The following is a 24049-nucleotide window of genomic DNA, read 5'->3' on the forward strand; positions in this document are numbered from 1 at the left end:
CTCAGCCAAGCCCTTCAGATCCTCATCCCCTCGCAGGGCCCTGCCCCACCGCTGCCAACCTGTTGGGGGTGGCATGCAGGAGGCATGCAGGAGATGCATAGATCTGTGCCTCTGCAGCACCAGCAGCCCTGGAGACAGCGAGCAGCAAAACAGGGGAACCTAATGGTCCCTGAATGAAATAATACTTGGGCAGACAAGCACTGCAACAGCCCTAATTAATAACAGATATGAACGTGGCTGTCAACACGGGCTGGCGAGGAGCCAACGGGGTCCAGAATTCACATAGGTGATGTAGGCACCTGTCTGCATACCCTGCCCACCCTGTGCCCCATGACTCCTCTTACATTGGCCGTCTCAGGGCTGTTGGCCCCACTTCTGTCAGGCTGGGACACGCTGCTGGGTTATAGGTTTACCAATCCAAAGTGTCCTCTCCTTGATTTTCATATCTGAAGTGAAAACCTCCCTGGTAAAGCCTTGGAGAAGGAAGGAAGCCGAGCACTGATGAGCAACAGCTCAATCCGTGCCCTGCTGAGGGCTGATCCTGGTTATGGTGGCAGCAAGGATGAGCGTGCAGTGCAGGGGGACACTGGATGCTGTGGGATGCTTCTGCTGCCAGCTCCGAGCCGGACATACGGGCAGGAGGGCTGGGCATGGGGAGTGTAGCCATGGGGCTGTTGAGGGTCTGCATGCTGCTGGGGGGAGTTCCGTGCTGAGGCGTTTGGGGAGCAGACAGAGAACGGGACCAGAGCCCCATGGGTGCCATGGGGGCAGCGCCGTGGCCCTGCTGCCCGCGCTGTCCTGCAGTACCGCCGTCCCGGCTGCGCTGGCAGCGCATCTGGCTGGCGCGTCCTCGAGCAGCTGAGTCAGCACGGGAGGGCGATGTGAGGCTGTGAATGACTTGCAGATACGTGCGGGGCTGGTTGGTTGCGTTTGCATGTGGTCCCCACCGGCGCAGGATCTGCTCTCCATGCAGGTGGGGAAGCAAGGCCGGTGGGGGATTGCGGCCGGCAGCACGGCACCCCCCCCTCCTCCCTTTCCCAGTGTCCCTCCGCACCATAAATCGGCCGCACACACAATTAAGGAGCTTGTCTGCACGGTCTGAGCCACGGATGTATTTCATAGGCGAGAGGTGGTTGTAAAGCATCCGCGGGGGCTGCCAGCGCCGTGCTCGGCTGCCTGCACGGAGCACACGTGTGTGTGTGAGGGGGGTTATGGGGAGGGCTGTGGGTAGGAGAGGCCCCCCCACCCCACGGCAGCCCCAGCCCTGAGCAGCCCATGGCACAGGTGCAGCTCACCTCGTCTGACCGGGGGCGGCCAGGCCAGCTGTGTTACAGCAAAAGGCCTAATCAAACATTTAGCAGTTAATTGATGCCTGCCTGCTGTTTGCCAAGGGCAGCTGACACTCCTGCCCTCCAGCCCTCTCTGTGGTGCCCTCCCGGCTGGGCTCCAAGCACGCAGGATGCTGCCCTGCTACCGATGTGCGCAGCTTTCTCTGTAGTGCTTTGTCTGCTCTTTGCCCCGTGTTGCCCTCCAACCCGAGGGCTGCCCTGGCTCCCATCACCGCGAGGTGATGCATGAGGTCCCCTGCCCATCCCCACTGCAGCACGGCCTCGGTGCCGCGTGCTCCAGTCCCCCAGTGCCTGAGCCCCAGCAAAGGGGGTAAATGAGGCTCGGAGAGAGGAGGGGATGAGGGCTCAGCTGCGGTCGTGGGGCAGGAGCGGCGCGGCGCAGGGATAGCGCAGGCTGTGGGGCGGGGACTGCAGGCCGGGATGGGGCAGGGGGCTGCCGACCCTGACACTCCGGGGACGTTGTCTTGGAGGTGACGGTTCGGCGCCGCTGTCTCTCGCAGGGTAACCAGGACGCCACGGCTCCGCCTGACGCGATGGCACAGCCCTACCCCCCGGCACAGTACCCCCCGCCCCCTCAGAACGGCATCCCCGCAGAGTACGCGCCGCCACATCCCCACCCCACGCAGGACTACTCGGGGCAAAGCACAGTACCGGAGCACGCCATGACCCTCTACACACCAGCACAGAGCCACGCCGAGCAGCCGGGCTCCGACGCCAGCACACAGTCCATAGCAGGGACACAGACAGTACCGGTAAGGGAAGGCTATGGGGGGTGGGGTCAGTGCGGCCACAGTCCCTTGGGATGCCCCCACCGTGCCCAGGGGAGCAGGAGCCTGCAGCAATCAGCTCACTGCCTCATAGCTAACCCCCCCCCCGTCATTTCTAATCACTTGTAATCTACCTGCTTGGCTGCTTTCCAATCAGATAGCTTCAATTATGTGGTTGTAATGCAGCTCTGGGGGGAAAAGTGCTGAGCTGAGCACTTCCTAGCCTGGCCACCGCAGCCCTGTGTGGAGGGTCTGCCTCCCTCACTTCCCTTCCCCCCCCCACCCCGAGTGTGCCTGTGTGCCACCTGATGCTCTCTGCGGGTCACTTCCATCCTCACCCCCACCTGCCTGGGACCCAGATGCTGCTGCTGCTCCTGCACCGTACCTGCTGCTGGCAGAGACCTGAAAGGGTAGTGCAGTGCTGTCCAGAGAGGGGGGAGTGCGGGGCCAAGGGTGTCCCTGGGGACAGAGGAAAGGGATACGGTCCCCAAGCTCAGATCCCAGTCGGGTTTTGTGGTGCTGGTGAGGGGGATCTCGGCTGACGAGGCGGCGGTGCTCCTGCAGCAGACAGACGAGGCGGCACAGACAGACAGCCAGCAGCTACATTCCTCAGACAACACAGACAAGCAGCAGCCCAAGAGGTTACACGTCTCCAACATCCCCTTCCGATTCCGGGACCCCGACCTGCGGCAAATGTTCGGGGTGAGTTCGGTCCCATGCAGCCCCCTGTGTCCCATGGCTCAGTTTAGGCTCCCTGTGCTCACATCACCACAGGGCTGTGCTACAGTCCTTCCCCTGGGCCCACCGTGCCCCCCCCCCTTCTGCTGGTTAGTGGGGTTTCTGCCCCGGTTAGTAGCTGAGCTCTCAGCCCTTGTCCCCCTCCCTTCACCCCTCCTATCCCTCATTAGGATTAGGAGCACTGGGAGCTCAGTAGCTCTCTAGTTCCTGTGTGGCAGGTGGGATGATTGCACTGAGGGACCCCAGGATGAGCCCTGTGCTGGTAGCCCGGGAGCTCTGCAGGCTCTCACCCTCTGCTCTCTCCACTTGCAGCAATTCGGGAAGATCCTCGATGTGGAGATCATTTTCAATGAGCGGGGCTCCAAGGTGGGTGCCACCACTACAGCAAGTGGGCACAGCACAGCCCGGGTGGGTGCACAGCGCTGGGGGCCGTGTGCCAGCTGCTCCACTCCTGCCCCATCCCGGGGGCACCTCTCACAGCCCTGTGCCAGCTGTGGGATGTGTGGGTGCCTGTGCACCAAGCGTTGGAGGGGGAGGGGGCAATCTGTGCCTGGTGGGGCAGCTCGCGTCCCTCTGTGTGTGGGTGTCTCTGCTGTATCTTCCCTGCTTTCTGTGCCCCTCTCCCAGACTCTTCTCCCAGCTCGTGGGTGACACCGGGGCCGACACCGGGACCTGGCCCACATTACTTGGTCCATACGGCGGCCGCTATCTCCTCTGCCAGCTCTCCTGATTCACCCCTCTCTCTCTCTCTGTCCCCGCACCCTCTCTCTCTGTCTCTCTCTGTCTCTTTCTTTCTCCTTTTCTCCTCTGCTCACAGGGTTTTGGGTTTGTAACTTTTGAAACTAGCACAGATGCCGACCGGGCACGAGAGAAGCTGAATGGCACGATCGTAGAGGGCCGGAAGATTGAGGTGCTCAGATAAGTGTGCTAGTGCCCTGCCTGCCCTGCCGTGTGCATGTCCCGGGGGTGCTTGCCCGGTGTGTGCATGCGTCCGTGAATGCAGCACGGGGAGCATGCGTGTGCGCTGCAGGGAACCCGTCACCTACAGCAACAGGGAGAGGCTCAAAGGGAAACATCCCAAGGGGCAGGAAGAGCTGGGGGCTGCGCGCTGGGCTCTGGCAGTGTCCTGCTGGTGATGGAGGAGCACACAGGAGGAGGAGAAGGCTCTGTGGAGCTCTGCACCCGCTGTGCGAGCAGCTGCTGTGCCCTCCAGCCCCGGCAGCGTTACTGTTTGTGTGCTGTGCGGCACTGTGCAGGGCTGCAGGAGCAGTGTGTGCAGGGCAGCGCGTGGAGTGAGCTGGGCATGAGCATCCCTGCAGCGCTGAGTCCCCCCCTGGCAGAGCACAGCTGTACCCATGGACAGGGCCCTGCCGAGCTGGTGGGAGCAGCCGGGGCTCCTGGCACAGGTGCATCCTGTGAGGTGGGGACAGGAAGGCATCTGAGCCTGGCACCTTCAGCACAGTGCTAGAGCCCCGTCGGCATGGCACGGCGGTGTCACAGCTGCAGCACAGCCTCGTCCCATGGCTCCTTGCTCGCCCTGTTCTGCCCTCTGGTGTTTCTCTCAGCAGTGATGCACGCAGAGCAGGCCTGGAGTTCTGCCTCCCCAGCACTGTGCCAGCCAGCACTGAGCTCCCAACCCATCTCTCTGCAGGTGAACAACGCCACGGCCCGGGTGATGACGAACAAGAAGACTGCAAACCCCTACACTAACGGTAGGGACCAATGCAAAGAGAGACCGAATGGGTATGGCTGAGGTGCTGAGCAGCACTGGGCACAATTTCCATTGCTGCAAGGCTGAGCTGCAGCATGTGTGTGCTCCGTGCCCTTGGCCAGAAGCAGCAGTGGCTGCACCCTGCTGAACCTGGCAGTGTGACTCTGCACCACCCGGGGATGGGAGCCACAGGGGGAGCCCAGTGGGATGCCAGGATGGGTGCACAGAGCCCCATGTCCCCCCCCAGCTCACCAGCCTTCCCTGCTTGCAGGCTGGAAGCTGAACCCAGTGGTGGGAGCTGTCTACGGCCCCGAGTTCTACGCAGGTAAAACCTCAGCTCTGCCCCAGGGCTGTGCTGTGTTCCACCCCACGGCCCCTCCAAGCATGTCCCTCTTCCCCTCCTCCCTGCTCCCCAGCATGCACGCTCCCCTCACACCCCATTTGCCCCAGTGTACTTGCAGGGACCACATCCCAGCATCCTCATCCCTGGGGCAGTGCTGTGGGCACAGATGGATGTTCCAGCATGGGATGCACTGCGGTGACTGGAGGGTCCCAGGTGGGCACTGCTGCAGGAATCTCATGTTTGTCCCCTTTCTCCTGCAGTAACGGGGTTCCCATACCCTGCCACGGGGACAGCTGTGGCCTACCGAGGGGCACACCTACGGGGACGAGGACGCGCTGTCTACAACACGTTCCGGGCTGCGCCCCCACCGCCACCCATCCCCACCTATGGCGCGTGAGTACCAGAGCTGGTGGGGGGTCGGTGCCATATGGACCCTAAGGGGTGGGGCGTCCCACGTTTTGCTGCAGCCCAGCACAGCTGGGGGGCTCGGGCCCTTCCCATCCCGCTCCATTTTCACTGCAGCAGCTGCCTCTTGGCCGGCCCTGCTGCTGACTCGGCCCTCAGGGGTGCCCCAAGAAGGCGCCTTCTGTTTGGTTTTCCATTTGGTGCTGAATTGCCTCAATTCTGCTGCAGTCAGTGTCTGCGCTGCTGGCTCCTGCACAGCAGGGAGGTGTTGGGGAGCGGGCTGCAGCTCCCTGGCGCCTGCCTGGCCTCCACTTCTGAGATGCTCCTGCACCGATTCAGCCCAGGCTGTTCTCTGCTGTCCCCCATGTTCCTGCCCACCCTTCCAGGAGCCCCAGCCCAGGGCCATGCCTGCATCCCACACCAGCACCTCGAGCTGCCTTGACAGCCACTTCTCATCCCTCCGTTCCCAGCTCCTTGCAGGTCACTGGTGTCATCCTACCTGGCAGCACCAGCTGTCCACACAGAGCAGGGTGCATCTATCAAAGCTTTAAGCCAAGGTGCAGGTTGCAAACAGAACCCAGCACAGCCGCAGACAGCTTCTGTGTGGCTGCAGGGCTCCGTGTCCCCAGGTGCCTGTCTCCAGGTTTCCCTGCAGCTCTGCTGCTCGCCCCGCTCCATGCAGCCACCTCAGGCTGAGCCCTGCCCAGGGATTTTGCTGCCCTGATGCCTAAATGGGGCTGGGTGCACCAGGCCCGGCAACCCCAACCTCCTCACGTCCCCTTGGTGTGACTGTGGGCACAGCTGGGTTGTGTCCAAGCACGGTGCCTGCAGCAGCTCCATTGGGCACCCGGTACCCGCAGCTCTGACTCCTGTGCCCCGTTTGCAGGGTTGTCTACCAGGACGGGTTCTACGGAGCAGAAATCTACGTAAGTGCTGCCTGCAGGGATGGGGGTGCAGTGCAGGGATGGGGGTGCAGTGCAGGGATGGGGGTGCAGTGCAGGGATGGGGGTGCAGTGCAGGGATGGGGGTGCAGTGCAGGGATGGGGATGCAGCCCATTGGGTGCTGCTCCCCCTGCACACCGCAGTGCCCAATGCAGTGCTGGGGTCCTGGGGGGGGGTTGGGTGGCCGAGGTGCTGTGCGGGTGGGGGTGGTGCAGTGTGGGGTTGTGCCCCCAACCCCGTGGGATTGATGTCCTCGGCGCGTGTCGCTGCGCTGTCTTACACCAGCATTTAACCTCCATATTTAAAAAGCCATTGGCGATATTTCAGGCGGGCGGCTGAAGGATTTATCTAACGTGACACCTCATTAAAGCGATCAGGGAGGTGACATTCTCTCCTCTGGAAATTTAATTTTTTAAGGTTAATGTTTGTGAAAGCCCCTGGGGAATGGTAATGAGGCTGGTGTGCGCCCAGAGGTTCAGCTGCCCGCAGGGTCCCACTGCTGCTCCACAGCCCCTGGGGCACCACTGGGGGGGTGGCAGCTACCTTGATCCCAAACCCCCCCCCACACACACCTCGATAGGAGCTCCCCCTCACAGCCACCTCTCTCTGTCCTCCCACTGCTGCAGGGTGGCTACGCTGCCTACAGATACGCGCAGCCCGCGGCCGCAGCAGCAGCATACAGCGACAGGTAAGCAGCACCATAATTTGTGGGGGAGGTTGAGGGGTCGGGGTGCCCCATATGGCGCCATATGGCACAGTACAGCCTGGCTCCTGCACCCTGCAGCGTGAGGATGGGGCTGGGCACAGCGTGGTACCCTCGGATCGAAGCTCCCTGGGCTGCATAGTGGGGTTGGTGGGGGGGCAGCAGAGGACCCTTCTTCAGGCCTGTAACCCCCTGCTGCTGTTTGCTCCTAGTTACGGCCGAGTGTACGCAGCTGCAGACCCCTACCACCACACCATCGGCCCCGCCGCCACGTACAGCATCGGCACCATGGTAAGAGCAGCCCCCGCGGCCTTTCTTTGCATCCCGAGCCGGCCCGGGGGGGTCGAGGGCTGCGGGAGGGATGCAGAGCATCACAACCCCCACGTGATACCGTCCCCAGCAGGACCCAGGCAGCGTGCAGGGAGCGCTCTGTAAGCTAGCCTTGCAACCAGCATCAAAGATGAAAAATGCCACTTGTGGGCGGGATCTCAAACCAAACGGCCTTTTTCTTCCTTTTGAAACTTGTATTTATTTTTCACCCTCCCACGTCCCCCAGCTGAATCCCGGCTGCTGGGACCCCCCTCCCCTCCCCACTACCCTATTAGCCCACAGCCCCACACGTCCCCAATGGCAGCACTGGGTGCCCCGGATGAGCCCACACTACTCACCCTGAGGACAGAGGTGATTTTGGTGTCACTTAAAAAGAGAGAAAAAAAAAACAAATAGGAAAAAAAAAGGGAAGAAATGGGCTTTGCCTCTCTCTTGAATACTGATTGGCTTTTTTGTTTTTTCATCTTTGATGTTGCAGGCTAGTCTATACCGAGGAGGGTACAGCCGCTTCACTCCCTACTAGCAAGACAGACCCAGCCCCTCACAGCACTAACACTGACTGCTCACTAGAAACCAAACCAGGCAGACTAAGCAGAGGCAGAACCTCCCGGAGGAACCGAGCCCTGCCTGCGGGCTCTGCCCCGCGATAGGTTCACCTCGAGCCACTCCGCTGCAGCCTCCATCCCACCCAGCCCGGGCGTTGCGCTGCTGGGGGGCGGCTGGGAGTGGGAGGTTATGGGGCTGGGGGTGCCGCCCTGCTTGGGGGCGAGGGCTTGGCCCCGTAGGTGAGGCAGGGGTGGGGGTTGTGGGGTTGTGTTGGGTGCTGCGGGGCCGGGTTGGCGGCTCCCACGAAAGCTCTGCCTTTTTGTTTCTGTTGTAGTGAACACGCAGCCGTTTTCCTTCTGGGACCAGGAAGGGCAAAACAAAACACACACACACACACACGCACACACACGGTTCAAAAACTCAAAAAAAAAATACAAAAAAATACAAAAAAATATACAAAAAGAATAATACGAAAAAAGATGAAAAGCAAAGCAACCAAACAACAACGAGGCAACAACCGAGTGAACGTCCCATCTGTCCACACACACGCACCGAGCGAGTCCCGGAGGAGCCCGCGGAGCGCACGGAGCGCTGGGACGTGCCCAGAGCCGCCAACCCGCCGCCCCCCGGCCCGGCCCGGGCCCCACGTCTTCCTTCGCGCCCGGCGCGGTGCCGGTGCGCGGTCCTGCCCGGCTGGGCTCAGCTCCCCGCCTGCAGCGCGCCGCGGCTCCGGGCTGACCGCCGGCACGTCGGGGTGCGAGGCTCAGCCCCGCGTGGCTGTGCTGGGCGCTGCGGGGGACGCGCCTCCGCGTTTTAAAGGGAATTTTGTTAAGAGGAGCTTGCGACTCGCTTGCGTTCCCCTCCCGCCCGTCCCTATCGCACCCAGGGCTCGCACCTGCCGCGGCGCTCCCTGCGCCGAGCTGGGATGGGGACGTACGGGACGTCACGGCCACCCCCCGCCCGCCGCAGGGACCCCCCGGTGGGCGCGCGGCCCCCCCCCCCTCCCCTTCCCCCCGGTGCAGCCCCGTCCCACGTCGGGGTGACCTCGGCTCAGCCGCCCCCCGCGTGGCTCCGCCACTCGTCGAACCTCACTTTATAGTCTGCAGACGCCCCCCGACGCTCCAGCAACGAGCTCCCCCTTTTCTATTCCCCGTGTACATAGCCCCGCCCGGCCGACCCTGTACAAACCCCCATCGCTGTACTGGCTTCTTCCTTACAGCAACGCCCCGCGCCGGCCCCGGCTGCAGGCTGGCGCCGGCCCGTCCTGTATGCTTCAAAGGTGTGACCATTCTAATAAACAGTATTATTATTATTATTATTATTATTACTACAAGGATTATTATTATTATTATTATGGAAATTATTAATAAAGATTTCTTTCTTCAACCAGGGCGACTCCAGTTTTGACTGGGGTGCGGGTGCAGCGGGGCCGGGGGTCCCCACGTTGCAGCAGGGAGAGGGATCCCAGCTGTGCTGAGCCCTTCCTTTTCCAACCCACCCTATCATTTATCTCAGTGCAGTTCGCCCACCGGAGGAGCAGCAGCTTCAATGCTGACATATTAATTTGCCTGAATGGGAGCCAGTATTGTCTGTGGGACCGGGGCTGGTGCTCCAAGGGGGATGGGGCTGTGCGACCCTGCTGTGCGGCACGCTCGGCTACATCCCTGCCTGCTAATTGCTTGCTCACCAGACTGTGATAAAATAATTGCTGCTATAAATTTTCTCTCCTTCTCCGCACAAGACATCCAGGGGAGCTGCTGTGGGTGGAAGCGCCGGCTGGCAGCCCTAAGAGGAGGGGGGGGACAGCAGCAAGGCAGAGCCACGAAGGGTGAGGCTCCTCAGGGCTGTGAGTGGAACCCTAAAACTCAGCCCTGAGCGGCCACGTCCCCATATCTCCCACCCCACACAATACAGGGGACGCACGGAGCCGGGGCTGTGCCATGTTCAACTTTAATGCCCGGCTCAGCTGCTGCCACCGGCCGGATCGGAGTAGACCAGCAGCAGCCGACCCCATTGCTCCCGGCCCACAGGCAGCTCGCTGGGCAGCACCGGCTCCACCAGCAGCTCCAGCTGGCACGACTGCCCAGGTATAGGCCGTGGCACTGCCAGCCCCACCACACGGTACTGGCAGCCATGTGCCAGCCCCAGGAGCTGCGACTGCGGCGGCTGTGCCGGTTGGCATCGTGTGCCCTGGCTGAGCACTCGGAAGCAGGCAGCCCGCCCGGGAGGAAAGGCCCAGCGCAGTGTGAGGCTGAGGGAGAGCTGCTCAACGTTGGGGCCATCTTGCCACCAGAGCTGTGAGGCTGTCAGGCTCTGCACCTGCGGTGGTGAGGCCGCCACGCTGCCCGCGTCCAGCACCTGCAGAGGGGAACGCGGCACCATCAGCACCGGGCATGGACGTGGCCGGGTTTGCAGCCCACCATGCAGCGAGGATGTGCAGGGCACCCACCCGGAGCTCCCCCAGGAGGCAGCTGAAGTTCGTCTCCTGTGGGCTGGCCTGCTGACGGGACACCAGCAGGGAGAGGTCACGCAGGCTGCAGCCCCGCAGCTCCTGCTCGTAGCACCTGGAGGCAGAGGGACAGAGCTGGAGCAGGGCTGGGCATCCCCCCATGCCCGGGGTGCAGGGTGCTGGCAGGGCACTCACCGGCTGGTCCAGCCCTGGGCACCATGACCACAGGCAGCAAGCAGCCTGGAGAGGGCAGGTGGTGGGGCTGGGAGCAGACGGGGGTGGTGGCGGCCGTGGGGCTCTGGGGAAGGTAAAATAGGTTGAGTCAGTGCTGTGAGTCACCCTGCAGTGAGTGTTCAGCACAGGCAGCACAGGGGGCACAGGGTTCTCACCATCCTCACTCGGCAGCACAGTGACGGTGCCATCATGGCATCTGCTCGAGTGCCAGGTGGTGACCTCCAGGGCAACCGTGAAGTCATCCCTGTGTGGCCCTTCCATCTTGTAGAGCAGGTTCAGGAAGAGCTTGGGGGGTGCATGCATCTGGAAAGAGAAAAGGCTGATGACCCCAGATCCACCCAGAGAGAGACAGAGAGAGAGAAGAGAGAAAGAGAAGGTACACTGGGTTAGGTCTGTTGGGCAGCACTCGCCGGAGCGCTCCATGGCACTCAGCACAGGGCTGGCACAGCTCTGCCAGGGCCTCCTGCAGCCATGTCCTGCCAGCACAGCGCCAGCCATGGAAGTGGGAAGTTGGCACCCAACTCACCGGATGGCCACACGCTCCTCGCCGGGAGGGATGGTGCCCTGCACCCGCAGGGAGCTGCCCCCACACCAGGCATCCTGCAGGCAGCAGCTGGTGCTCAGCCGGCCCCGGTGCTCCGGATAGAGGGGCTGGATCTCCTGGGCGCTCAGGTTGTACCACGGCCCGGCCTCTTCCTCCTACAGGACAGGGAATGCTGGGCAGCAGGGAGCCAGGAGCAGAACCCAATACCCCCAACCAGCCCTAAGGGCTGCAGCCAGGCTGCCCCCTGCACCCACCTTCCCAGCAAGGAACATGCCGGTGCCCATTCCCACGCTGAAGGAGGTGGCAAGGGGCAGCGTGCAGATGCTGTGTGTGGGCAGGTAGCCTTCCAGCAAGCCCCAGAACCTGGGGGAAAAGGTGTCCATCAGAGCAGAGACCTTTGCTGCAGCCACATCAGCCAAAGCATGGGGGCATGCTGCGCTCACTTGTCCTCGTTCTGCAGGAAGTTCTCCTCTCCCAGGTGCTCATAGACCCAGCCAGGGGCGAAGATGGCCGCAGACAGGCCGTGCTTGCGGATTAGGCTCAGTGACTGCAGAGATAAGTGGTGAGAATCACAGAGCTTGGGGCAGGCTGGGTGGTCACCCTGTCCCCTGCCACGTCCCCTCTCCCCCAGGTCCCACTGGTCCCATAGGGTGCCAGGATGGTGGTGTGGGGATGTACTGCAGCATGGCCTTTCCCAGGGCTTGCAGGACTAGGATCTCCCACCCCCAGCCCTGTGCACACTGGATCCCAGGCTTCCTCAGCTCTCACCAGCCGAGTTACCCCAGCACAGTGTGGATGAGTCATTGGAGTGAGCTGGGAGCCACACACCAGCTGCAGACCCACCATCCTGCTCCAGCCACACGCACCTTGTTGGTGTCAAAGCCTCCTCCAATCACATCCCCACGAGCAAAGACATCGACACCAATGTAGACGTCGGCGTGGCGCTGCCCAGCCAGCTCACGTGTGCGCTCCAGGTTCTCCTCCTTCCAGTTGTAGTTGACAAACAGCCCATCACAGGCATCAAAGAACACCCTGGGGACGAGGAGCGGTGCAGGAGGAAGCCCCCCACAATGGGGCAGTGTCAGCTTGAGCTTCGCAGCCCCCAAGCACCAAGGTGTGGGGTGGGCTTGTGCTGGTTTTGCTCAGGCAGGCCCCACCGCTCACCTATTCTGCTCATTCAGCTCGTTCTGCCACCTCAGCATGCCATTCTCCACGATGCTGTCATACCAAATCACCAGCCCCCCCGGCACCGCGCCGTGCACCTGCGCAGTCAGATGCCGCAGGAAGGGGTTCAAGTTCCCCACTGCCACCGCCTGACAGGAGAGAGAAGAGAACAGCTGGGCACAGGACGGCTTCATCCACAGCGACCCACACCCGGGGCCGGGGGCTGAGCCCCCTGTATGCAGGCAGGGCGCGGGCTGCTCACGCTCAGTGAATTCTCCATGTTGATCAGCCAGCCGTCGAAGCGGTAGTGCTGGGCGATGCGGGCCAGCTGGCGGCTCACAGCACGGAATGCATCCTCGCCACCCGCCAGGAAAGCCTCGCACAGCTTCTCCCCATCCGTCCACTCCGTGATGAAGGTGCCTGGGGAGGGATGGGAGCAGCGTTGCTGTGTGTCCCAGCTGGTTCCCAGCACCGCACCGCCCCGGTTCTGCCCTCACCCAGCACCGGGACGCCGTTCCTGTGCGCCGCGTTGGTCCAGCACACGGGAGGGATGGTGACAGTGTGGTGGCTGAAGTAGACGAAGATGTCGATGTAGCGCCAGTGGTAGAAGACGTACGGGTTGCGTGTGGCCGAGCCCTGGATGAACCTGTGGCAGAGCAGAGGGAAGCACTGGGAAATGTTGGAGCAAGGCCACGCAGCCAGGCAGGACCTGAGTCAGCCCATGCGTTGGGCAGAGCAGTGGCACTGTGTCACTCCCGCATTCCCAGCAGGGCTGGCCCCATCCACGGAGCTCCAGAGCCAGAGATAAACCCGTCTGGCCCCACCTGGAGAGGCCAACAGCAGGAAACAGACCAGGCATTGGAATGAAGGCTGGAGAAAGGGCAGCGGCGGGCTGGCAGATGTATGCACCTGTCCCAGGTACCACACACCTGTCCTCCAGGTATCCCCCACGCATGTCATGGCACAGCAGGGTGCGGGGTCTCCGGCTGCGCAGCGGGGGCTGGCGCTGGGCCAGCGGTACCGCACAGATGTTAAAGTCATCATCGCTGTGGGGCTGCCAGGCCAGCAGCTCCTCCAGGCCGGACAGGAAGAAGCTGATGGGCTCCGTGGTGTCGGTATCGAAGTACCGCGCTGCGGAGGCAACGGGCCGGGCTGGGGTTAATGGGGTCGGGGTGCGTGGGGGGGGGGGGGCTCGGGGCGGCCCATCCCGGCTCCTCACCTGGCAGGGGCTGCGGGCGGGAGCTGACGGCCGCGTGCAGCACGGTGGTTCCCAGGGGCTCCGCCGCCGGCTGGAAGCTGCCCAGGGAGAAGGGGGTGAGCCCCGGGGCCGCCCGGCACCCCGCGCCCCGCTCGAGTCCGCCCGCAGCGCCGGACCGGGCAGCACCGCGGCCAGCGCCCGCCGCACCGGGCCTCGTTCCGAGCGCTCCGCTCCCCGGTCCCGGCTCCCAGCCCCGGCCCAACCTCCGCCGCCGCCGCCCGCTCCGTTCCTCCTCCTCCTCCTTCTCCTCCTCCGCCGCCTCCGCCGCTCTCTTCCCACGCCGCTCGGTCCCGTCCCGCACCGCCGCATCCGCCATCGCGCCGCCGCCGCTCCGCCCGCACTGCCGGCAGCGTGCGCCGGGCCCGGCCTGACTGCGGGGGGCGGCCCGACCGGCTCCGCCCTCACCGCCCGCCCCGCCGCGTCCTGAGGGCGGTGCCGAGCTGGGACGGGAGCCGCTCGGATCCTGCCGGCCTCTCCTGCCCCCGCGCCGTGCCCCGCATCCCGTCCCACCCGCAGGTATCCTGCCCTGACCCCAGGCCTGCCCCGATCGCTGCGTAACCCGGGTGAGCCCCGCCGTCCCCCCCCTGCCCGACAGACCGACCGACCCTCGTGGGGCTCAGCCTCAGTCAGTTCCCCCCCGGGGCTCCTCCCTGCAGGGCCGTGCCCAGCCCTCGGGCTGCCCCTGAGCCGCACACAAAGTGAGATGAGATGGAAGTGTGAGTAGGAACCGAACCGCGGGATGTTTAATGCGGTCACAAGTGCACGGAGCAGGAGGCGATGTGCTGCCCCAGGCCCTGCTCTGCCAGCGCCTCTACTAAAACAAGAAGCCTGCCCAGCAGATCCCAGACTGAGGAGGACGGGGCTGAGGCTGAAGGCCCCGCATGTCAGGCGGCTGGGAGCCAGCTCCTTCCGGTGGGTGCTGGCATCAAGATGTGGCACAGTGAGGGAATGGACACGGAAGGGCTGCACCCATCTGCTGGTGGCTCTGCCCCGGGGAAGCACCAGCCCAGGGGACACAGCTCCGCAGAAGTGACGTTCAGTGGCTTTATTACTGCTCCCCCTGCTCATGGAGTGTGTTGGTGGGGGCTGGGCGGTGGAGGTGCTCACATCACTGCAGCAGGTGCCAACTCATAGCCAGTGCCACAGACACCCCACACACCCAGCCCTGAGCCGGGCACAGGTGTGGACAACATCCCTGTGTGCTCCAGGTGAGCAGCCAGCCCCTGCGTCAGGGATGCAGCAGAGGTTACAAACAGCTGCATCTCCTCCAGGTGCACCCAATTGGCCTCCAGGAGCTGGGGGGGGGCAGGGGTTGGTATTCATACAGCTGGGGGTAGTGGTACATAAAAGGAGAGTGGTGTGCCCAGGAAGGGGAGCAGCAGGGGCTCTGCAGTCCCCCAGCTCAGGGAGCAAGGTTGGGGTGCAGGCACTCAGGGGTCCCCGCTGTACTTGATGAGGTGCCCACTGAAGGTGATGTAAGTATCATATTCATCACTGAAGACAGCGTTCTCACGCTCCCCCTTGTAGAGCCTCACCCAGACCTCGTCCTGCTCGTGCAGCTCCAGCATGACGCTCTGGCTCTGCATGATGCTGCGGTCGCTCACCTGCGCGTAGAGGATCACCACCTCGGCCCCGTTGCGCATGATGTGCAGGTAGGTCTCCTTCTGGTTCCAGGTGTGCACGTTCAGGCTGAAGTAGTAGATCCCGGGGACGTAGCAGTAGAACTTCCCCGTGAACATGTTGAAGTGGTCGTAGAGGTTGACGAACTCCGTGTCGAAGATGAGGGTTTGGTAATAGTCGTTGCTGTGCAGGGGTTTCTTGCGGCCCACCGAGAAGGCGGCGTAGTGGCTCTTGCAGCGCTCCCCTGGGGCACCCGCGCTGCCCTTCTGTCCCTTGGGCCCCGTGTGGCCCCTGCTGCCGGCCACCCCTGTCTTGCCAAACTTGCCCTGCATGCCCCGCTCACCGCGTTCCCCCTTCTCACCTGGCAGAGCAGAGGGGATGGTTTGGCACCGGTGTCATCTCCCACCCAGCACTGGGAGTGGGACAGGTGCCGGGCTGCAGGTCTGGTTGGGGGCAGTGCCCCACGGCCCTCACCTTTCAAGATGGTCATGTTGATCTGGGGCTGGTACAGGGGGTAGGAGAAGTGGTGCCTGGGTGGCTCACAGCAGCGGACGCAGTGGGGCTGTGGGGGCAGCCCCTCCTGGGCAGCGCTGTCCTTCTGCTCCTGCGTGGCCCTGGGGAGGGCAGAAAGCAAAGCGCAACAGGAGCTGCGCGTGGGGGCCGGGCCCCTCGTGGTGCCAGGGGCTGCCCCATCCCCAATGGCTGTACCTGTCCCCACAGCCCCCTCACCTGGCTGTTTGATGCTCGGATGGGACCTCCTCAGGGTCTGCTGGATGCTGGTCAGGGTTGGGGCTGGTCTGGCTGCACACAGGTCTGGGCAGCAGCAGGCAGGAGAGTAGCAGGACTCTGAGTGCCCAAAGCCCCTCCATGCTGCAGCAGCACCCTGAGAGACACCAGAGTGACTGAGGGGGATGGCAATGCCCAACAGTGTCCAGAGTGGGCAGGGAGCAGGTGGGGATCGGGGTGCTACAGCAGGGTTGGGCTGGTGGGGAAAGACAGCATGGGAGCAGAAGAGCAGCCCGGCTATGGGGTTCCCTGCCAGAACCAACAGCTGTGGGGTCCAGGCAGGGTTTTGAGCTCCCCACCTCCTGGCCAAGAGACTGGGCTCATGGGTCCACCCCCAGTGTTTTGTTCTGTCCCCAAGAGTTGTTCTGCACTGCCGTGCCAGCCTGTCCCTGCCCTGCATTGTGCCCAGCTATGTACCAGCACAGCCATACTTCCAGCCCTGAAGATGGCTCTTCTTGCAACACTCCTCCTCCAGCAAAGTCCACAGCAAGGGCAAGTGCACCTCTTGCAGCTGCAGAGACTATCTGTAACTCAATGGCTGCTTTTATCTTCCTAAGCCCCCATGCCTCAATGATGCTCCGGAGAGCCCCTGTTCCTGGGGGATCCCACACCTGCCCATGGGGGTCTGCATCCCCCACTGAGTGCAAGCATCCTGTGACAGCAGCTGCCATGCCCCAGGAGCTGCCAGCTCCCAGTCCTTATGCCTTGGTTCTCTGTGGGTTTTGCAAGGGAACCTGACCTGTTTCTCCTGAGCCTCAAGTGCTGCTGGTGACTCTGTCCAGAAGCCAGCCCCTGGCAGCTGGGAGCCCATATCCTATGTGGGGCCAAAGCTAATATCAGTGATAGCGGGTGGCACTGCAGCCCAGCCCTTCCTTGCCTTATCACTGCAGTATCAGCTCTGAGGCATGGTGCAAGCACACTGCACCACACCCTATGGCTCCAAAGGTGCCAGAGCATGTGGCACCTCCCTGCTGCTGGACACCCATGGCAGCACTGGTGAGGCAAGCTCATAGCAGGGCACAGCTTCGTGTGCCCAAGTCTGCAAAGGGTCCCTTGTGCCTCAGACCGTGTCCTGGGTGTGAGCTGGGCAGGGGGGTCCTGCCGGGCTGTGAGGCAGAACCCAACAGTCTGATGAATGCTGCTTTCAGTGCCTGGGTCCTCGGTTAGTGATGGTCAGGGTGGGACTCCCTTGGGGTGGGCTGCCTGTGGGCTGCACGGAGCAGGACAGGCACGCTCCAGAAGCGGGAGCAGAGGGCGTTCGAGGCCAGGATGCCTGGCTCATGAGTCATGTTCAAGGAACAGGGAAAGGGTGGAGGGATGGGGAAAAGCTCCAAAGGGCTTTCCCTCTGCGCCAGCCCTCTGCAAAGGGCCCATCCCTTCACATACTTCCCCCACACCCGCCCTGTCCTAAAGAAGTCTTGGAGCGGGGCTGTCCCCAGCTTGCTGCCCACTGCTGGAAGCAGGGCTGGTGGCACCATGGACCGTGTGGCACCGTGGGCAGCCTGGCACCAATGCCTAATCGCCATGCCCTGGCCTGCCACCTGCCCACACTCAGCTCTGTGTGCCGGAGAGAAGCAGCACGAGCAGGCCAGCCCAGGGCTTGTGAGCAGATACCGTCCTGGGAGCTCAGCCCTGGCTCTCTTCTCCCTGCTCTGCTCCAGCTGTGTCAGCCATATGCTGGTGAGTGCAGCTTACATCCTGCTGTGCTGCTGGGAACCCACAGCTTTTCCCCTGCCCTGGGCCCACAGTGTGCCAGGCTCCTATGGAGCCAGACTGTTCCCTGGGACCCAGAGTGGGCTCAGCCCCAGGGAAAGCATAGCTTTGCAGGAGGCTGCTCAGCAGGGAGAAGAAATCCTTAGCCAGGATGTTCCTACTCAGAAAGGCAGCTCGTTTCCAGGCTGTTGCAGGGCTGGAAATGGAGGCGAGCGTGCCATGCACACACAGTGCTGCCAGCAGCGTGGTGTGCCCGTGGGCAGCATGCAGAGCTCCCAGACCCTGAGCACGTCTGCTTCTGCACCCCGCAGGCACGCCGGGCAGGCAGCACGAGGATCTGCACAGGCATACAGAGTCTTGCTGAAGGGACTCTGTTTTTTCCTGTCAGGGTTGGATGCTGTCCAGGAGTGGTTTGGAGACTGAAATTCAGTGGCTGTTAAAGCCTTGGGACTGCAAGTCAAAACATCCTGAAAACATTCCAGGCAGCATTAAAGGGGAGGATGAAAGAAGAGTAAATGCTGGGGGAGGAGCAAGGGGGCTCGGCACACAGGGGTGTCCAGAGGCAGCAGGACCAGCATGCCCACCTTGCCCTCCTGCTCACCAGCCATGGGTACGGTCCTCCTTGAGCCACTGCAGCCAGGATTCCTCTGGCATCTGGAGATAAGCCCCCTCCCGCCCCCCTTTTGCCATAGCAGCTGGGACATCTGTGGAGCTGCCTGCAGAAAAGGAGCAGCCCGGACCCAGCAGGCAGCAGGGTGGGAGCTGCATGGAGCAGCCAAAGAATGACAGAGAGGTCGCAACCCTCCAGCTCCCACAGCGCCCAGCAGCACCGATGAGCAGTTGTGCTCCCACCAGCGGCCTCCAGTCCCTGCAGAGCTGCCCTGGGGTGGCCCTGATGTGTTCATAGGGTGTTTTGGTTGCAGGGCTCAAAGCTGCAGCTTCGGCACTAACTCTGTCCCAGTGCCTGCACTAACTCCTGCTGCCCCCCCGGTGCTGCTGCAGGTTGAGCTGTGCCCCTCCAACAACACGCGAGGCTTTTTTAACCCTACAGTGCCCACCGCCCTCCTGCAGGTGGGGTAGGGTGCAAGCCTGACTACCCAGAGTGAGGGTGGGGGGCCGGGCCCCCGGGCACTCTGCAGCTGGGGAGCCCGCAGTGATGCCACAGAGCCCTGCGGCACGCACACAACAGCACTCATCCCTGTGTCCGCAGGTGACCCCCAGCCCTGCCCCACACCTACCTCTGGGGCAGGGCCGCTCTCTCCCCGCGCCTCCTTTGCTGCTCAGGGCATTGCCTGCTGCTGCTGCTGCAGCCCCCTCGGTGTGGGGCAGAGCCTGCCCCTGTGACAGCCTCCTCTCCTCCTATGGCCGGGCGGAAATGCACTTCTGGAAAGCAAAGGAGGAGAGCGGAGCAGCGGGACGAGCACGGCGCAGCCCTCCCCCTGCCAGATGTGGGCCCAGCAGACGGCGTTAACCATGTGTGCGCCCCACGCCTGCCAGCACCGGGCCCGCAGCCATCACCGGCCTCGGGGAACGTGGGGGGGGCCCGTGCCACAAAGCAGCTCCAGATGCGGGAGGCGGCGTGCGGTGCAGCGCCCGGGGGCTGCAGCAGTGCTCCAAAGCGGGGTCTGACCCACAGCCCGGCCCTATTGCCCGGCACCCCGCAGAGCCCCGAGCAGGATGTGCCCCGCACAGCGCAGCGCAACGCGCCGTGTTGGACAGCGGGGTCCGTCCCCGCATCGCGGCCTGCGGAATGAACTGTGTGTGCGGGGCGGCCGGTCCAGCAGGGCCCGCAGGCGGTGGGAGAGCGGCGGCTGCACGGGGACCGGGCCGCGCTCCGCTCCCGCTGTCTCGTCCACCGGCACGGCCGGGCCGCACGGAGCGCTTCGCCCCGCAACCAGCGCTGAGAGCAGCGCGGGGCTTGCAGGGAGATGGAGTTCACGCCGCCGCTCCGCGCGCCCCGCCTCGTTTTGGCCTCTGTCGGCTGCCGTAGCGAAGCGCGGGGGTTGCCGGGAGCTGTAGGCGGTGGCTGGTGGCGGCCGGGCTGGCGGCGGCTGCGCTCGGGAGGAGCCGCGGTGAGAGACGGGACGGGGCGGCCGGGATGGGGAGAGACCGTGTGCGGTGTGACCGTGGGACCGTGTGACTATGTGCGGTGTGCCGGCTGCCCGGTGCCGCTGCGTGACGGTGCGGTCCTTCCCGCCGCTCTCGGTGCCGGTAACGGGGCGCTGCCCGCTGTGCGGGGCGCTGTGAGGCTGCGCTGCGGCCGGGCACGGCTGGAGGCCGCCGGGGGGCGCGGAGCTGTCGGTCCCGCCGTGCCCAGAGCGGTGCCCAGAGCCGCCGCCTCGTTCAATGGCCGCCCGTTGTAATGGTGCCCGTGGTGGTAATGGTGCCCGTTGTAATGGTGCCCGTTCTAATGGTGCCCGTTCTAATGGTGCCCGTTGTAATGGTGCCCGCAGTGGTAATAGTGCCCGCAGTCCCGGCCGGGCGCGGAGCGGAGCGCTGCGCTTCCTGCTCAGGTGTCGGCATCCTGCTCGGGCGGGGCTGCCACGTGTCCCCGCTGTCCCCGCAGGAGCGGGGCACGCTCGGCAGGTTCAGGCTGACTCGCAGGCTGTGCCGCTCAGCAGCTCGCCGCGTGCCGCTGGAAGCCGGCGCCGTCCTGCCCCGTGGGTGAGGATGCTGCTTATCCGGACACCCGGCGCAGCCAGCGGCTCCTGTCTGGGCTCAATAGGGCAGACGAGGGACTGAGCGTGGCAGCGGGGCTCCCACAGCAAAGCGGCCCTCTGAGGGCTCCTGCTGCGTGCCTCGGTTATCCCCGAGCACGGCGCTGGGCTGCAGCTCTCACCTGCTCTCTGCTCCTCTCTTCTCCCTGCCAGGCTCTCCTCGCCCGCAGGCTGATGCCCGTCCCGCCCTGCCATGAGTCTATGAGCGCGCTGCGGATCAGCGTGGGTAGCCTGCCCGTCCTCGCGTCCATGACCAAAGGTGCCGACCCCCGTTTCCGCCTGCGCTGGAGGGCCATCGTGCTGTGCTCCGCCTGCCTGGGCTTCGTGCTGCTGCTCTTCTGCCTGCATCGCTCCCCTCCAGCACGGCCCGGCCCACCCAACCCGCACAGCCAGCACCTCCGGCTGCAGGCCCAGGAGCGCTACAATGACACCTACCCGCTGTCCCCGCCGCAGAGGAACCCCGAGGGCGTGCGGTACCGCATCGGGCTCATTGCGGACCTGGACACTCAGTCCCGGGGCTCTGAGGAGCACACCTGGTTCAGTTACCTGAAGAAGGGATACCTGGTGCTGTCGGCCAGCGGGGACAGCGTGACGGTGGAGTGGGACAAAGAGGAGAGCGTGCTGCAGTCCCACCTGGCGGAGAAGGGCAGGGGCATGGAGCTCTCAGAGCTGGCTGTCTTCAATGGGAAGCTGTACTCCGTGGATGACCGGACTGGGGTGGTCTACCAGATCGAGGGCAACAAGGCGGTGCCCTGGGTGATCCTGTCCGATGGGGATGGCACTGTGGGGAAAGGTGAGCCCTGTAATTCCCTGCTCGCTGCTCGACCTGCACACACAGGGTGGGGGAGCCTTTTCTCTTTGCGCCTTTTTGTCACTCTGCAGGGTCTGAGGGGGCTGTGTGCAGTGCTGAGCTGTGCTGCGTGCTGCTGGGGGGGCTGTGAGGACTGCAGAGTACCCTAACATCCACGTGCGGCCCGTGCTGCTCTTTCCACTGCAGGCTTCAAGGCAGAGTGGCTGGCAGTGAAAGATGAACACCTGTACGTGGGGGGCCTGGGCAAGGAGTGGACAACCACCACGGGTGAGGTGGTGAATGAGAACCCCGAGTGGGTGAAGGTTATTGGCTACAAGGGCGATGTGAGGCACGAGAACTGGGTGGCGAACTACAACGCGCTGCGGGCTGCAGCCGGGATCCGACCTCCAGGTATGGAGCTCTCTCTTGTTGCTGTGTCTGGGTCCTCCTCACAGTCATTGGGACCAGTTTCTGGCACGGCTGGAGCCAGGTCCAGCAGCTGTGTCCCCTGGGCCAGGGATACCCCTGCCCTGCCCTGGGGGGTAGGAAGGGGCTGTCCCTGGGCAGGAGGAAGCGGAAACATTCCCAGCTTTGGCCTTTCGTGTATCTGTCCTGTTCTGCAGCATCTTTTGATGCGAGGATGGTGGCTGTTGGTGCAGGGGTTGTCCCTGCAGCGCGGCAGGGTCCTGCATGCCCTACGCTGACAGACCCTGCTCTTTGCTGCAGGTTACCTGATCCACGAGTCGGCCTCCTGGAGCGACACGCTGCAGCGCTGGTTCTTCCTGCCGCGCCGGGCCAGCCACGAGCGCTACAACGAGAAGGCGGACGAGCGACGCGGCACCAACCTGCTGCTCAGCTCCAGCCAGGACTTTGGGGACATCACAGCAGGACGTGTGGGGGAGGTGGTTCCCACTCACGGCTTCTCCTCCTTCAAGTTCATCCCGGATACGGATGATCAGATCATCGTGGCACTGAAATCCGAGGAGGACAATGGCAAGATTGCCAGTTACATCATGGCCTTCACGCTGGATGGGCGATTCCTCCTGCCTGAAACCAGGATTGGGAGCGTGAAATACGAGGGCATTGAGTTTATTTAACAGACTTGAAACCAGAGGGGTGAGGGAGGATGGGGGGGTGCGGGCTGGGCCTTGTTGGTGTGCTCAGGAGCACGTGGTGTGCCTCCCAGCCCAGGGACACATGAAGCACTCCGAGCTCTGTAGTTGGCATCCCATGTAAAGCACTGGCTTTGCTGCAGCCTGCATGGTGCGAGTGTTTCGGCAGTGGCACCTGGTGGCAAAGGGCTGCCACCACAGGGTGCTGCTCCCTGCCACCAGCCTTAGGCTCTGCTGCTGAAACAGACAAGGCAGTGAGGTTTCCCTGCACTGCAGATGTTGGTGCCCAGAGCCTCTGCAGGGAGTCATTGGCTCTGGTGACAGCCACGTTCTGGATTTGCAGCCAAGGAGGGAGCTCAGCTCCTGTGCCCCTGTGCCAGCCTGGTGCCCAGGTCACCGTCCTCATATCCCTGCAGTGCTGAGCTGTGACGCTGCAGCTGTGGAGCCTTTCCTGACCTGCCTAGGGGTGGGCTCTGACCTGAGCCCTGGGGCCCCTCCGCACTCACAGTGTGTCCTGGGAGGGGAGGCTCTGCTCTGTGTCCCCAGCACCTTAGTGGGAGCACACAGTGTGTGTGTGTGAGACACGTATCCTCAGGAGAAGAGTGTATTTGAGGGAGGCTGGGTCCTACCGTGTTTCTGGGCCCTCTTGGGGTCAGTGTGTTCACTGGGGCCATGACTGCAGCAGGGTGACAGCCAGGGCAGGGCGAGCTGAGACGTCACAGCTGCAGGGGATTTCATCAGGATGTTTCTCACTGTGTTGGCTGTTTTTCCTTCCCCTTTTGCATAAATGGTGCAGCAGATGTGTCGGTAACTGCTTGGTCATCATGTTCAGGGGAAGGCCTCATGGGGAGGGTCCCTTGGGGAGATAGTGTGCTGTCTGCTCCCAGCCTGGCTCACCAGGGCAGGTGGAGGCCCCACAGCCACCATCCTATGCAGGGTCATAGGGGACATGAGAGGACAAACACACCAGAACCTGCCTGGCTGCTCCCCTCAGTGGTGCTGGGTGCAGCCTTCTTGCAAACCGCACTGCAGTGCCCTCAGTGCACCAGGCTCCTCGGGTTTTAGGCTCTGTTCATTGCTGAGTGGCCACCTATGAGCTCCAGGCACTGGGGGCAGCTCAGAGTCTGGCTCTGGATGGCTGGGGCTGGACCGAGGGGTCCATTGGTGTCAGCCCCCCTGTGCCACCCCTGCCTGCCCCAGCACTGGTCAGGGACCAATGGCCCAGTTCTGGGGGCATCTTGCTGTGGTGTGGGCTGGGGTCTGCTGTGAGCTCAGTGGGGCTGCTCTCTCCCATCCCCCTGTTCTGCCCCTGGTTTAGTGTCCAGCATCTCTGGAGCTCTGCGGAAGGAGCGCACGCAGCTGGACATGTGTTTCTGCTTAGCCCCAACAACAGTGACTCACTGCAGGGCACCGTGCCCTGAGCACACACATTTGTCTGCCCCGCAGCACAGCCCTGACCCTGCTGCTCGGCCTCATTCTGCAGACCCTGGGCTGCTGCTGCTCCCTGCCCACACCAACTGCTGTCACGCTGCTCTGCCCTCACCTGCACTGTGCTCAGCCCAGCCTGGGGACTGGCTCTACAGCACCTATCCCCTCCTCATCCCACACGCTCTCCACCCCAGGGTCTCATGGCACAACCAGAGCCAGGTTGCAGCATCCCTGTGCCCCCCCCCCCCCCCCAGCCCCACTGAGCACTTGGAGCAGGTGCCCACTGCCACAGCATCTGCCCAGAGCCCATTGCCATCTTTCATGCCACCACCCTGCCGTGTTTGTGTGCTCACCTCCCACGCTCCCTGCAGGCTCAGGCAGGGCTTGGACTGGGCTCAGC

The 24049-nt window shown here is 63.4% G+C and overlaps 4 protein-coding genes across 25 annotated transcripts in view; 2 read left to right on the forward strand and 2 right to left on the reverse strand.

Annotated features, from left to right (window-relative positions):
• RBFOX3 (RNA binding fox-1 homolog 3) overlaps nucleotides 1-9223 on the forward strand; it is a 108258-nt gene extending 99035 nt beyond the window's left edge. For 10 of the 21 annotated variants that reach the window (XM_072352074.1, XM_072352083.1, XM_072352073.1 and 7 more), the window contains 11 exons: nucleotides 1850-2101; nucleotides 2681-2818; nucleotides 3167-3220; nucleotides 3672-3764; nucleotides 4506-4566; nucleotides 4837-4890; nucleotides 5169-5301; nucleotides 6200-6239; nucleotides 6882-6943; nucleotides 7171-7249; nucleotides 8169-9223. In XM_072352074.1, coding sequence (XP_072208175.1) covers nucleotides 1850-2101; nucleotides 2681-2818; nucleotides 3167-3220; nucleotides 3672-3764; nucleotides 4506-4566; nucleotides 4837-4890; nucleotides 5169-5301; nucleotides 6200-6239; nucleotides 6882-6943; nucleotides 7171-7249; nucleotides 8169-8171 — 969 coding nt within the window. In that variant the 3' untranslated portion in view covers nucleotides 8172-9223. Of the gene's footprint in view, nucleotides 1-1849; nucleotides 2102-2680; nucleotides 2819-3166; nucleotides 3221-3671; nucleotides 3765-4505; nucleotides 4567-4836; nucleotides 4891-5168; nucleotides 5302-6199; nucleotides 6240-6881; nucleotides 6944-7170; nucleotides 7250-7766 lie in introns of all 21 variants that reach the window. The other 11 variants (XM_072352066.1, XM_072352069.1, XM_072352065.1 and 8 more) reach the window with 3 other exon arrangements.
• A 546-nt stretch (nucleotides 9224-9769) lies between these two features.
• ENGASE (endo-beta-N-acetylglucosaminidase) lies at nucleotides 9770-13853 on the reverse strand. Its single transcript, XM_072351909.1, has 14 exons — nucleotides 13687-13853; nucleotides 13445-13521; nucleotides 13155-13356; nucleotides 12723-12871; nucleotides 12488-12645; nucleotides 12226-12374; nucleotides 11928-12093; nucleotides 11505-11608; nucleotides 11316-11424; nucleotides 11044-11216; nucleotides 10673-10836; nucleotides 10479-10581; nucleotides 10284-10398; nucleotides 9770-10192 (listed from the first exon to the last, which is right to left on the reverse strand). The coding sequence occupies exons 1-14, from the start codon at nucleotides 13797-13799 to the stop codon at nucleotides 9797-9799; spliced, it is 2178 nt and encodes a 725-aa protein (XP_072208010.1). The 5' UTR covers nucleotides 13800-13853; the 3' UTR covers nucleotides 9770-9796.
• A 1026-nt stretch (nucleotides 13854-14879) lies between these two features.
• CANT1 (calcium activated nucleotidase 1) lies at nucleotides 14880-23030 on the forward strand. Of its 2 annotated transcripts, XM_072351911.1 has the most exons (5): nucleotides 14880-14958; nucleotides 15043-15135; nucleotides 20473-21112; nucleotides 21317-21520; nucleotides 21836-23030. In XM_072351911.1, the coding sequence occupies exons 3-5, from the start codon at nucleotides 20494-20496 to the stop codon at nucleotides 22204-22206; spliced, it is 1194 nt and encodes a 397-aa protein (XP_072208012.1). In that variant the 5' UTR covers nucleotides 14880-14958; nucleotides 15043-15135; nucleotides 20473-20493; the 3' UTR covers nucleotides 22207-23030. The 2 variants fall into 2 exon arrangements, with proteins under 2 accessions (XP_072208012.1, XP_072208011.1); XM_072351910.1 differs by lacking the exons at nucleotides 14880-14958; nucleotides 15043-15135 and adding an exon at nucleotides 19544-19674.
• C1QTNF1 (C1q and TNF related 1) lies at nucleotides 14914-19168 on the reverse strand. Its single transcript, XM_072351912.1, has 4 exons — nucleotides 18841-19168; nucleotides 15833-15986; nucleotides 15578-15717; nucleotides 14914-15464 (listed from the first exon to the last, which is right to left on the reverse strand). Exons 2-4 carry the CDS (start codon nucleotides 15970-15972, stop codon nucleotides 14914-14916), a joined length of 831 nt encoding a protein of 276 aa, XP_072208013.1. The 5' UTR covers nucleotides 15973-15986; nucleotides 18841-19168.
• Nucleotides 23031-24049: the final 1019 nt, after the last annotated feature.

Source organism: Excalfactoria chinensis, chromosome 17 (assembly GCF_039878825.1).
Source record: "Excalfactoria chinensis isolate bCotChi1 chromosome 17, bCotChi1.hap2, whole genome shotgun sequence".
Classification (NCBI taxonomy): domain Eukaryota; kingdom Metazoa; phylum Chordata; class Aves; order Galliformes; family Phasianidae; genus Excalfactoria; species Excalfactoria chinensis.

Excerpts from the sequence above, each read along its gene's own strand:
- ENGASE (XM_072351909.1), bottom strand. The coding sequence starts at position 13,799 with ATGGCGGATGCGGCGGTGCGGGACGGGACCGAGCGGCGTGGGAAGAGA. Across the intron at positions 11,609-11,927 it reads GAGGCTTTGACACCAACAAG|TCACTGAGCCTAATCCGCAA; the intron begins GTGCGTGTGGCT and ends TTATCTCTGCAG. Across the intron at positions 10,399-10,478 it reads GCCCAGGGCTGGACCAGCCG|GTGCTACGAGCAGGAGCTGC; the intron begins GTGAGTGCCCTG and ends CTCTGCCTCCAG.
- CANT1 (XM_072351911.1), top strand. The coding sequence starts at position 20,494 with ATGCCCGTCCCGCCCTGCCATGAGTCTATGAGCGCGCTGCGGATCAGC. Across the intron at positions 21,113-21,316 it reads GGATGGCACTGTGGGGAAAG|GCTTCAAGGCAGAGTGGCTG; the intron begins GTGAGCCCTGTA and ends TTTCCACTGCAG. Across the intron at positions 21,521-21,835 it reads AGCCGGGATCCGACCTCCAG|GTTACCTGATCCACGAGTCG; the intron begins GTATGGAGCTCT and ends TCTTTGCTGCAG.
- C1QTNF1 (XM_072351912.1), bottom strand. The coding sequence starts at position 15,972 with ATGGAGGGGCTTTGGGCACTCAGAGTCCTGCTACTCTCCTGCCTGCTG. Across the intron at positions 15,718-15,832 it reads TCCGAGCATCAAACAGCCAG|GGCCACGCAGGAGCAGAAGG; the intron begins GTGAGGGGGCTG and ends TGCCCTCCCCAG. Across the intron at positions 15,465-15,577 it reads CAACATGACCATCTTGAAAG|GTGAGAAGGGGGAACGCGGT; the intron begins GTGAGGGCCGTG and ends CTGCTCTGCCAG.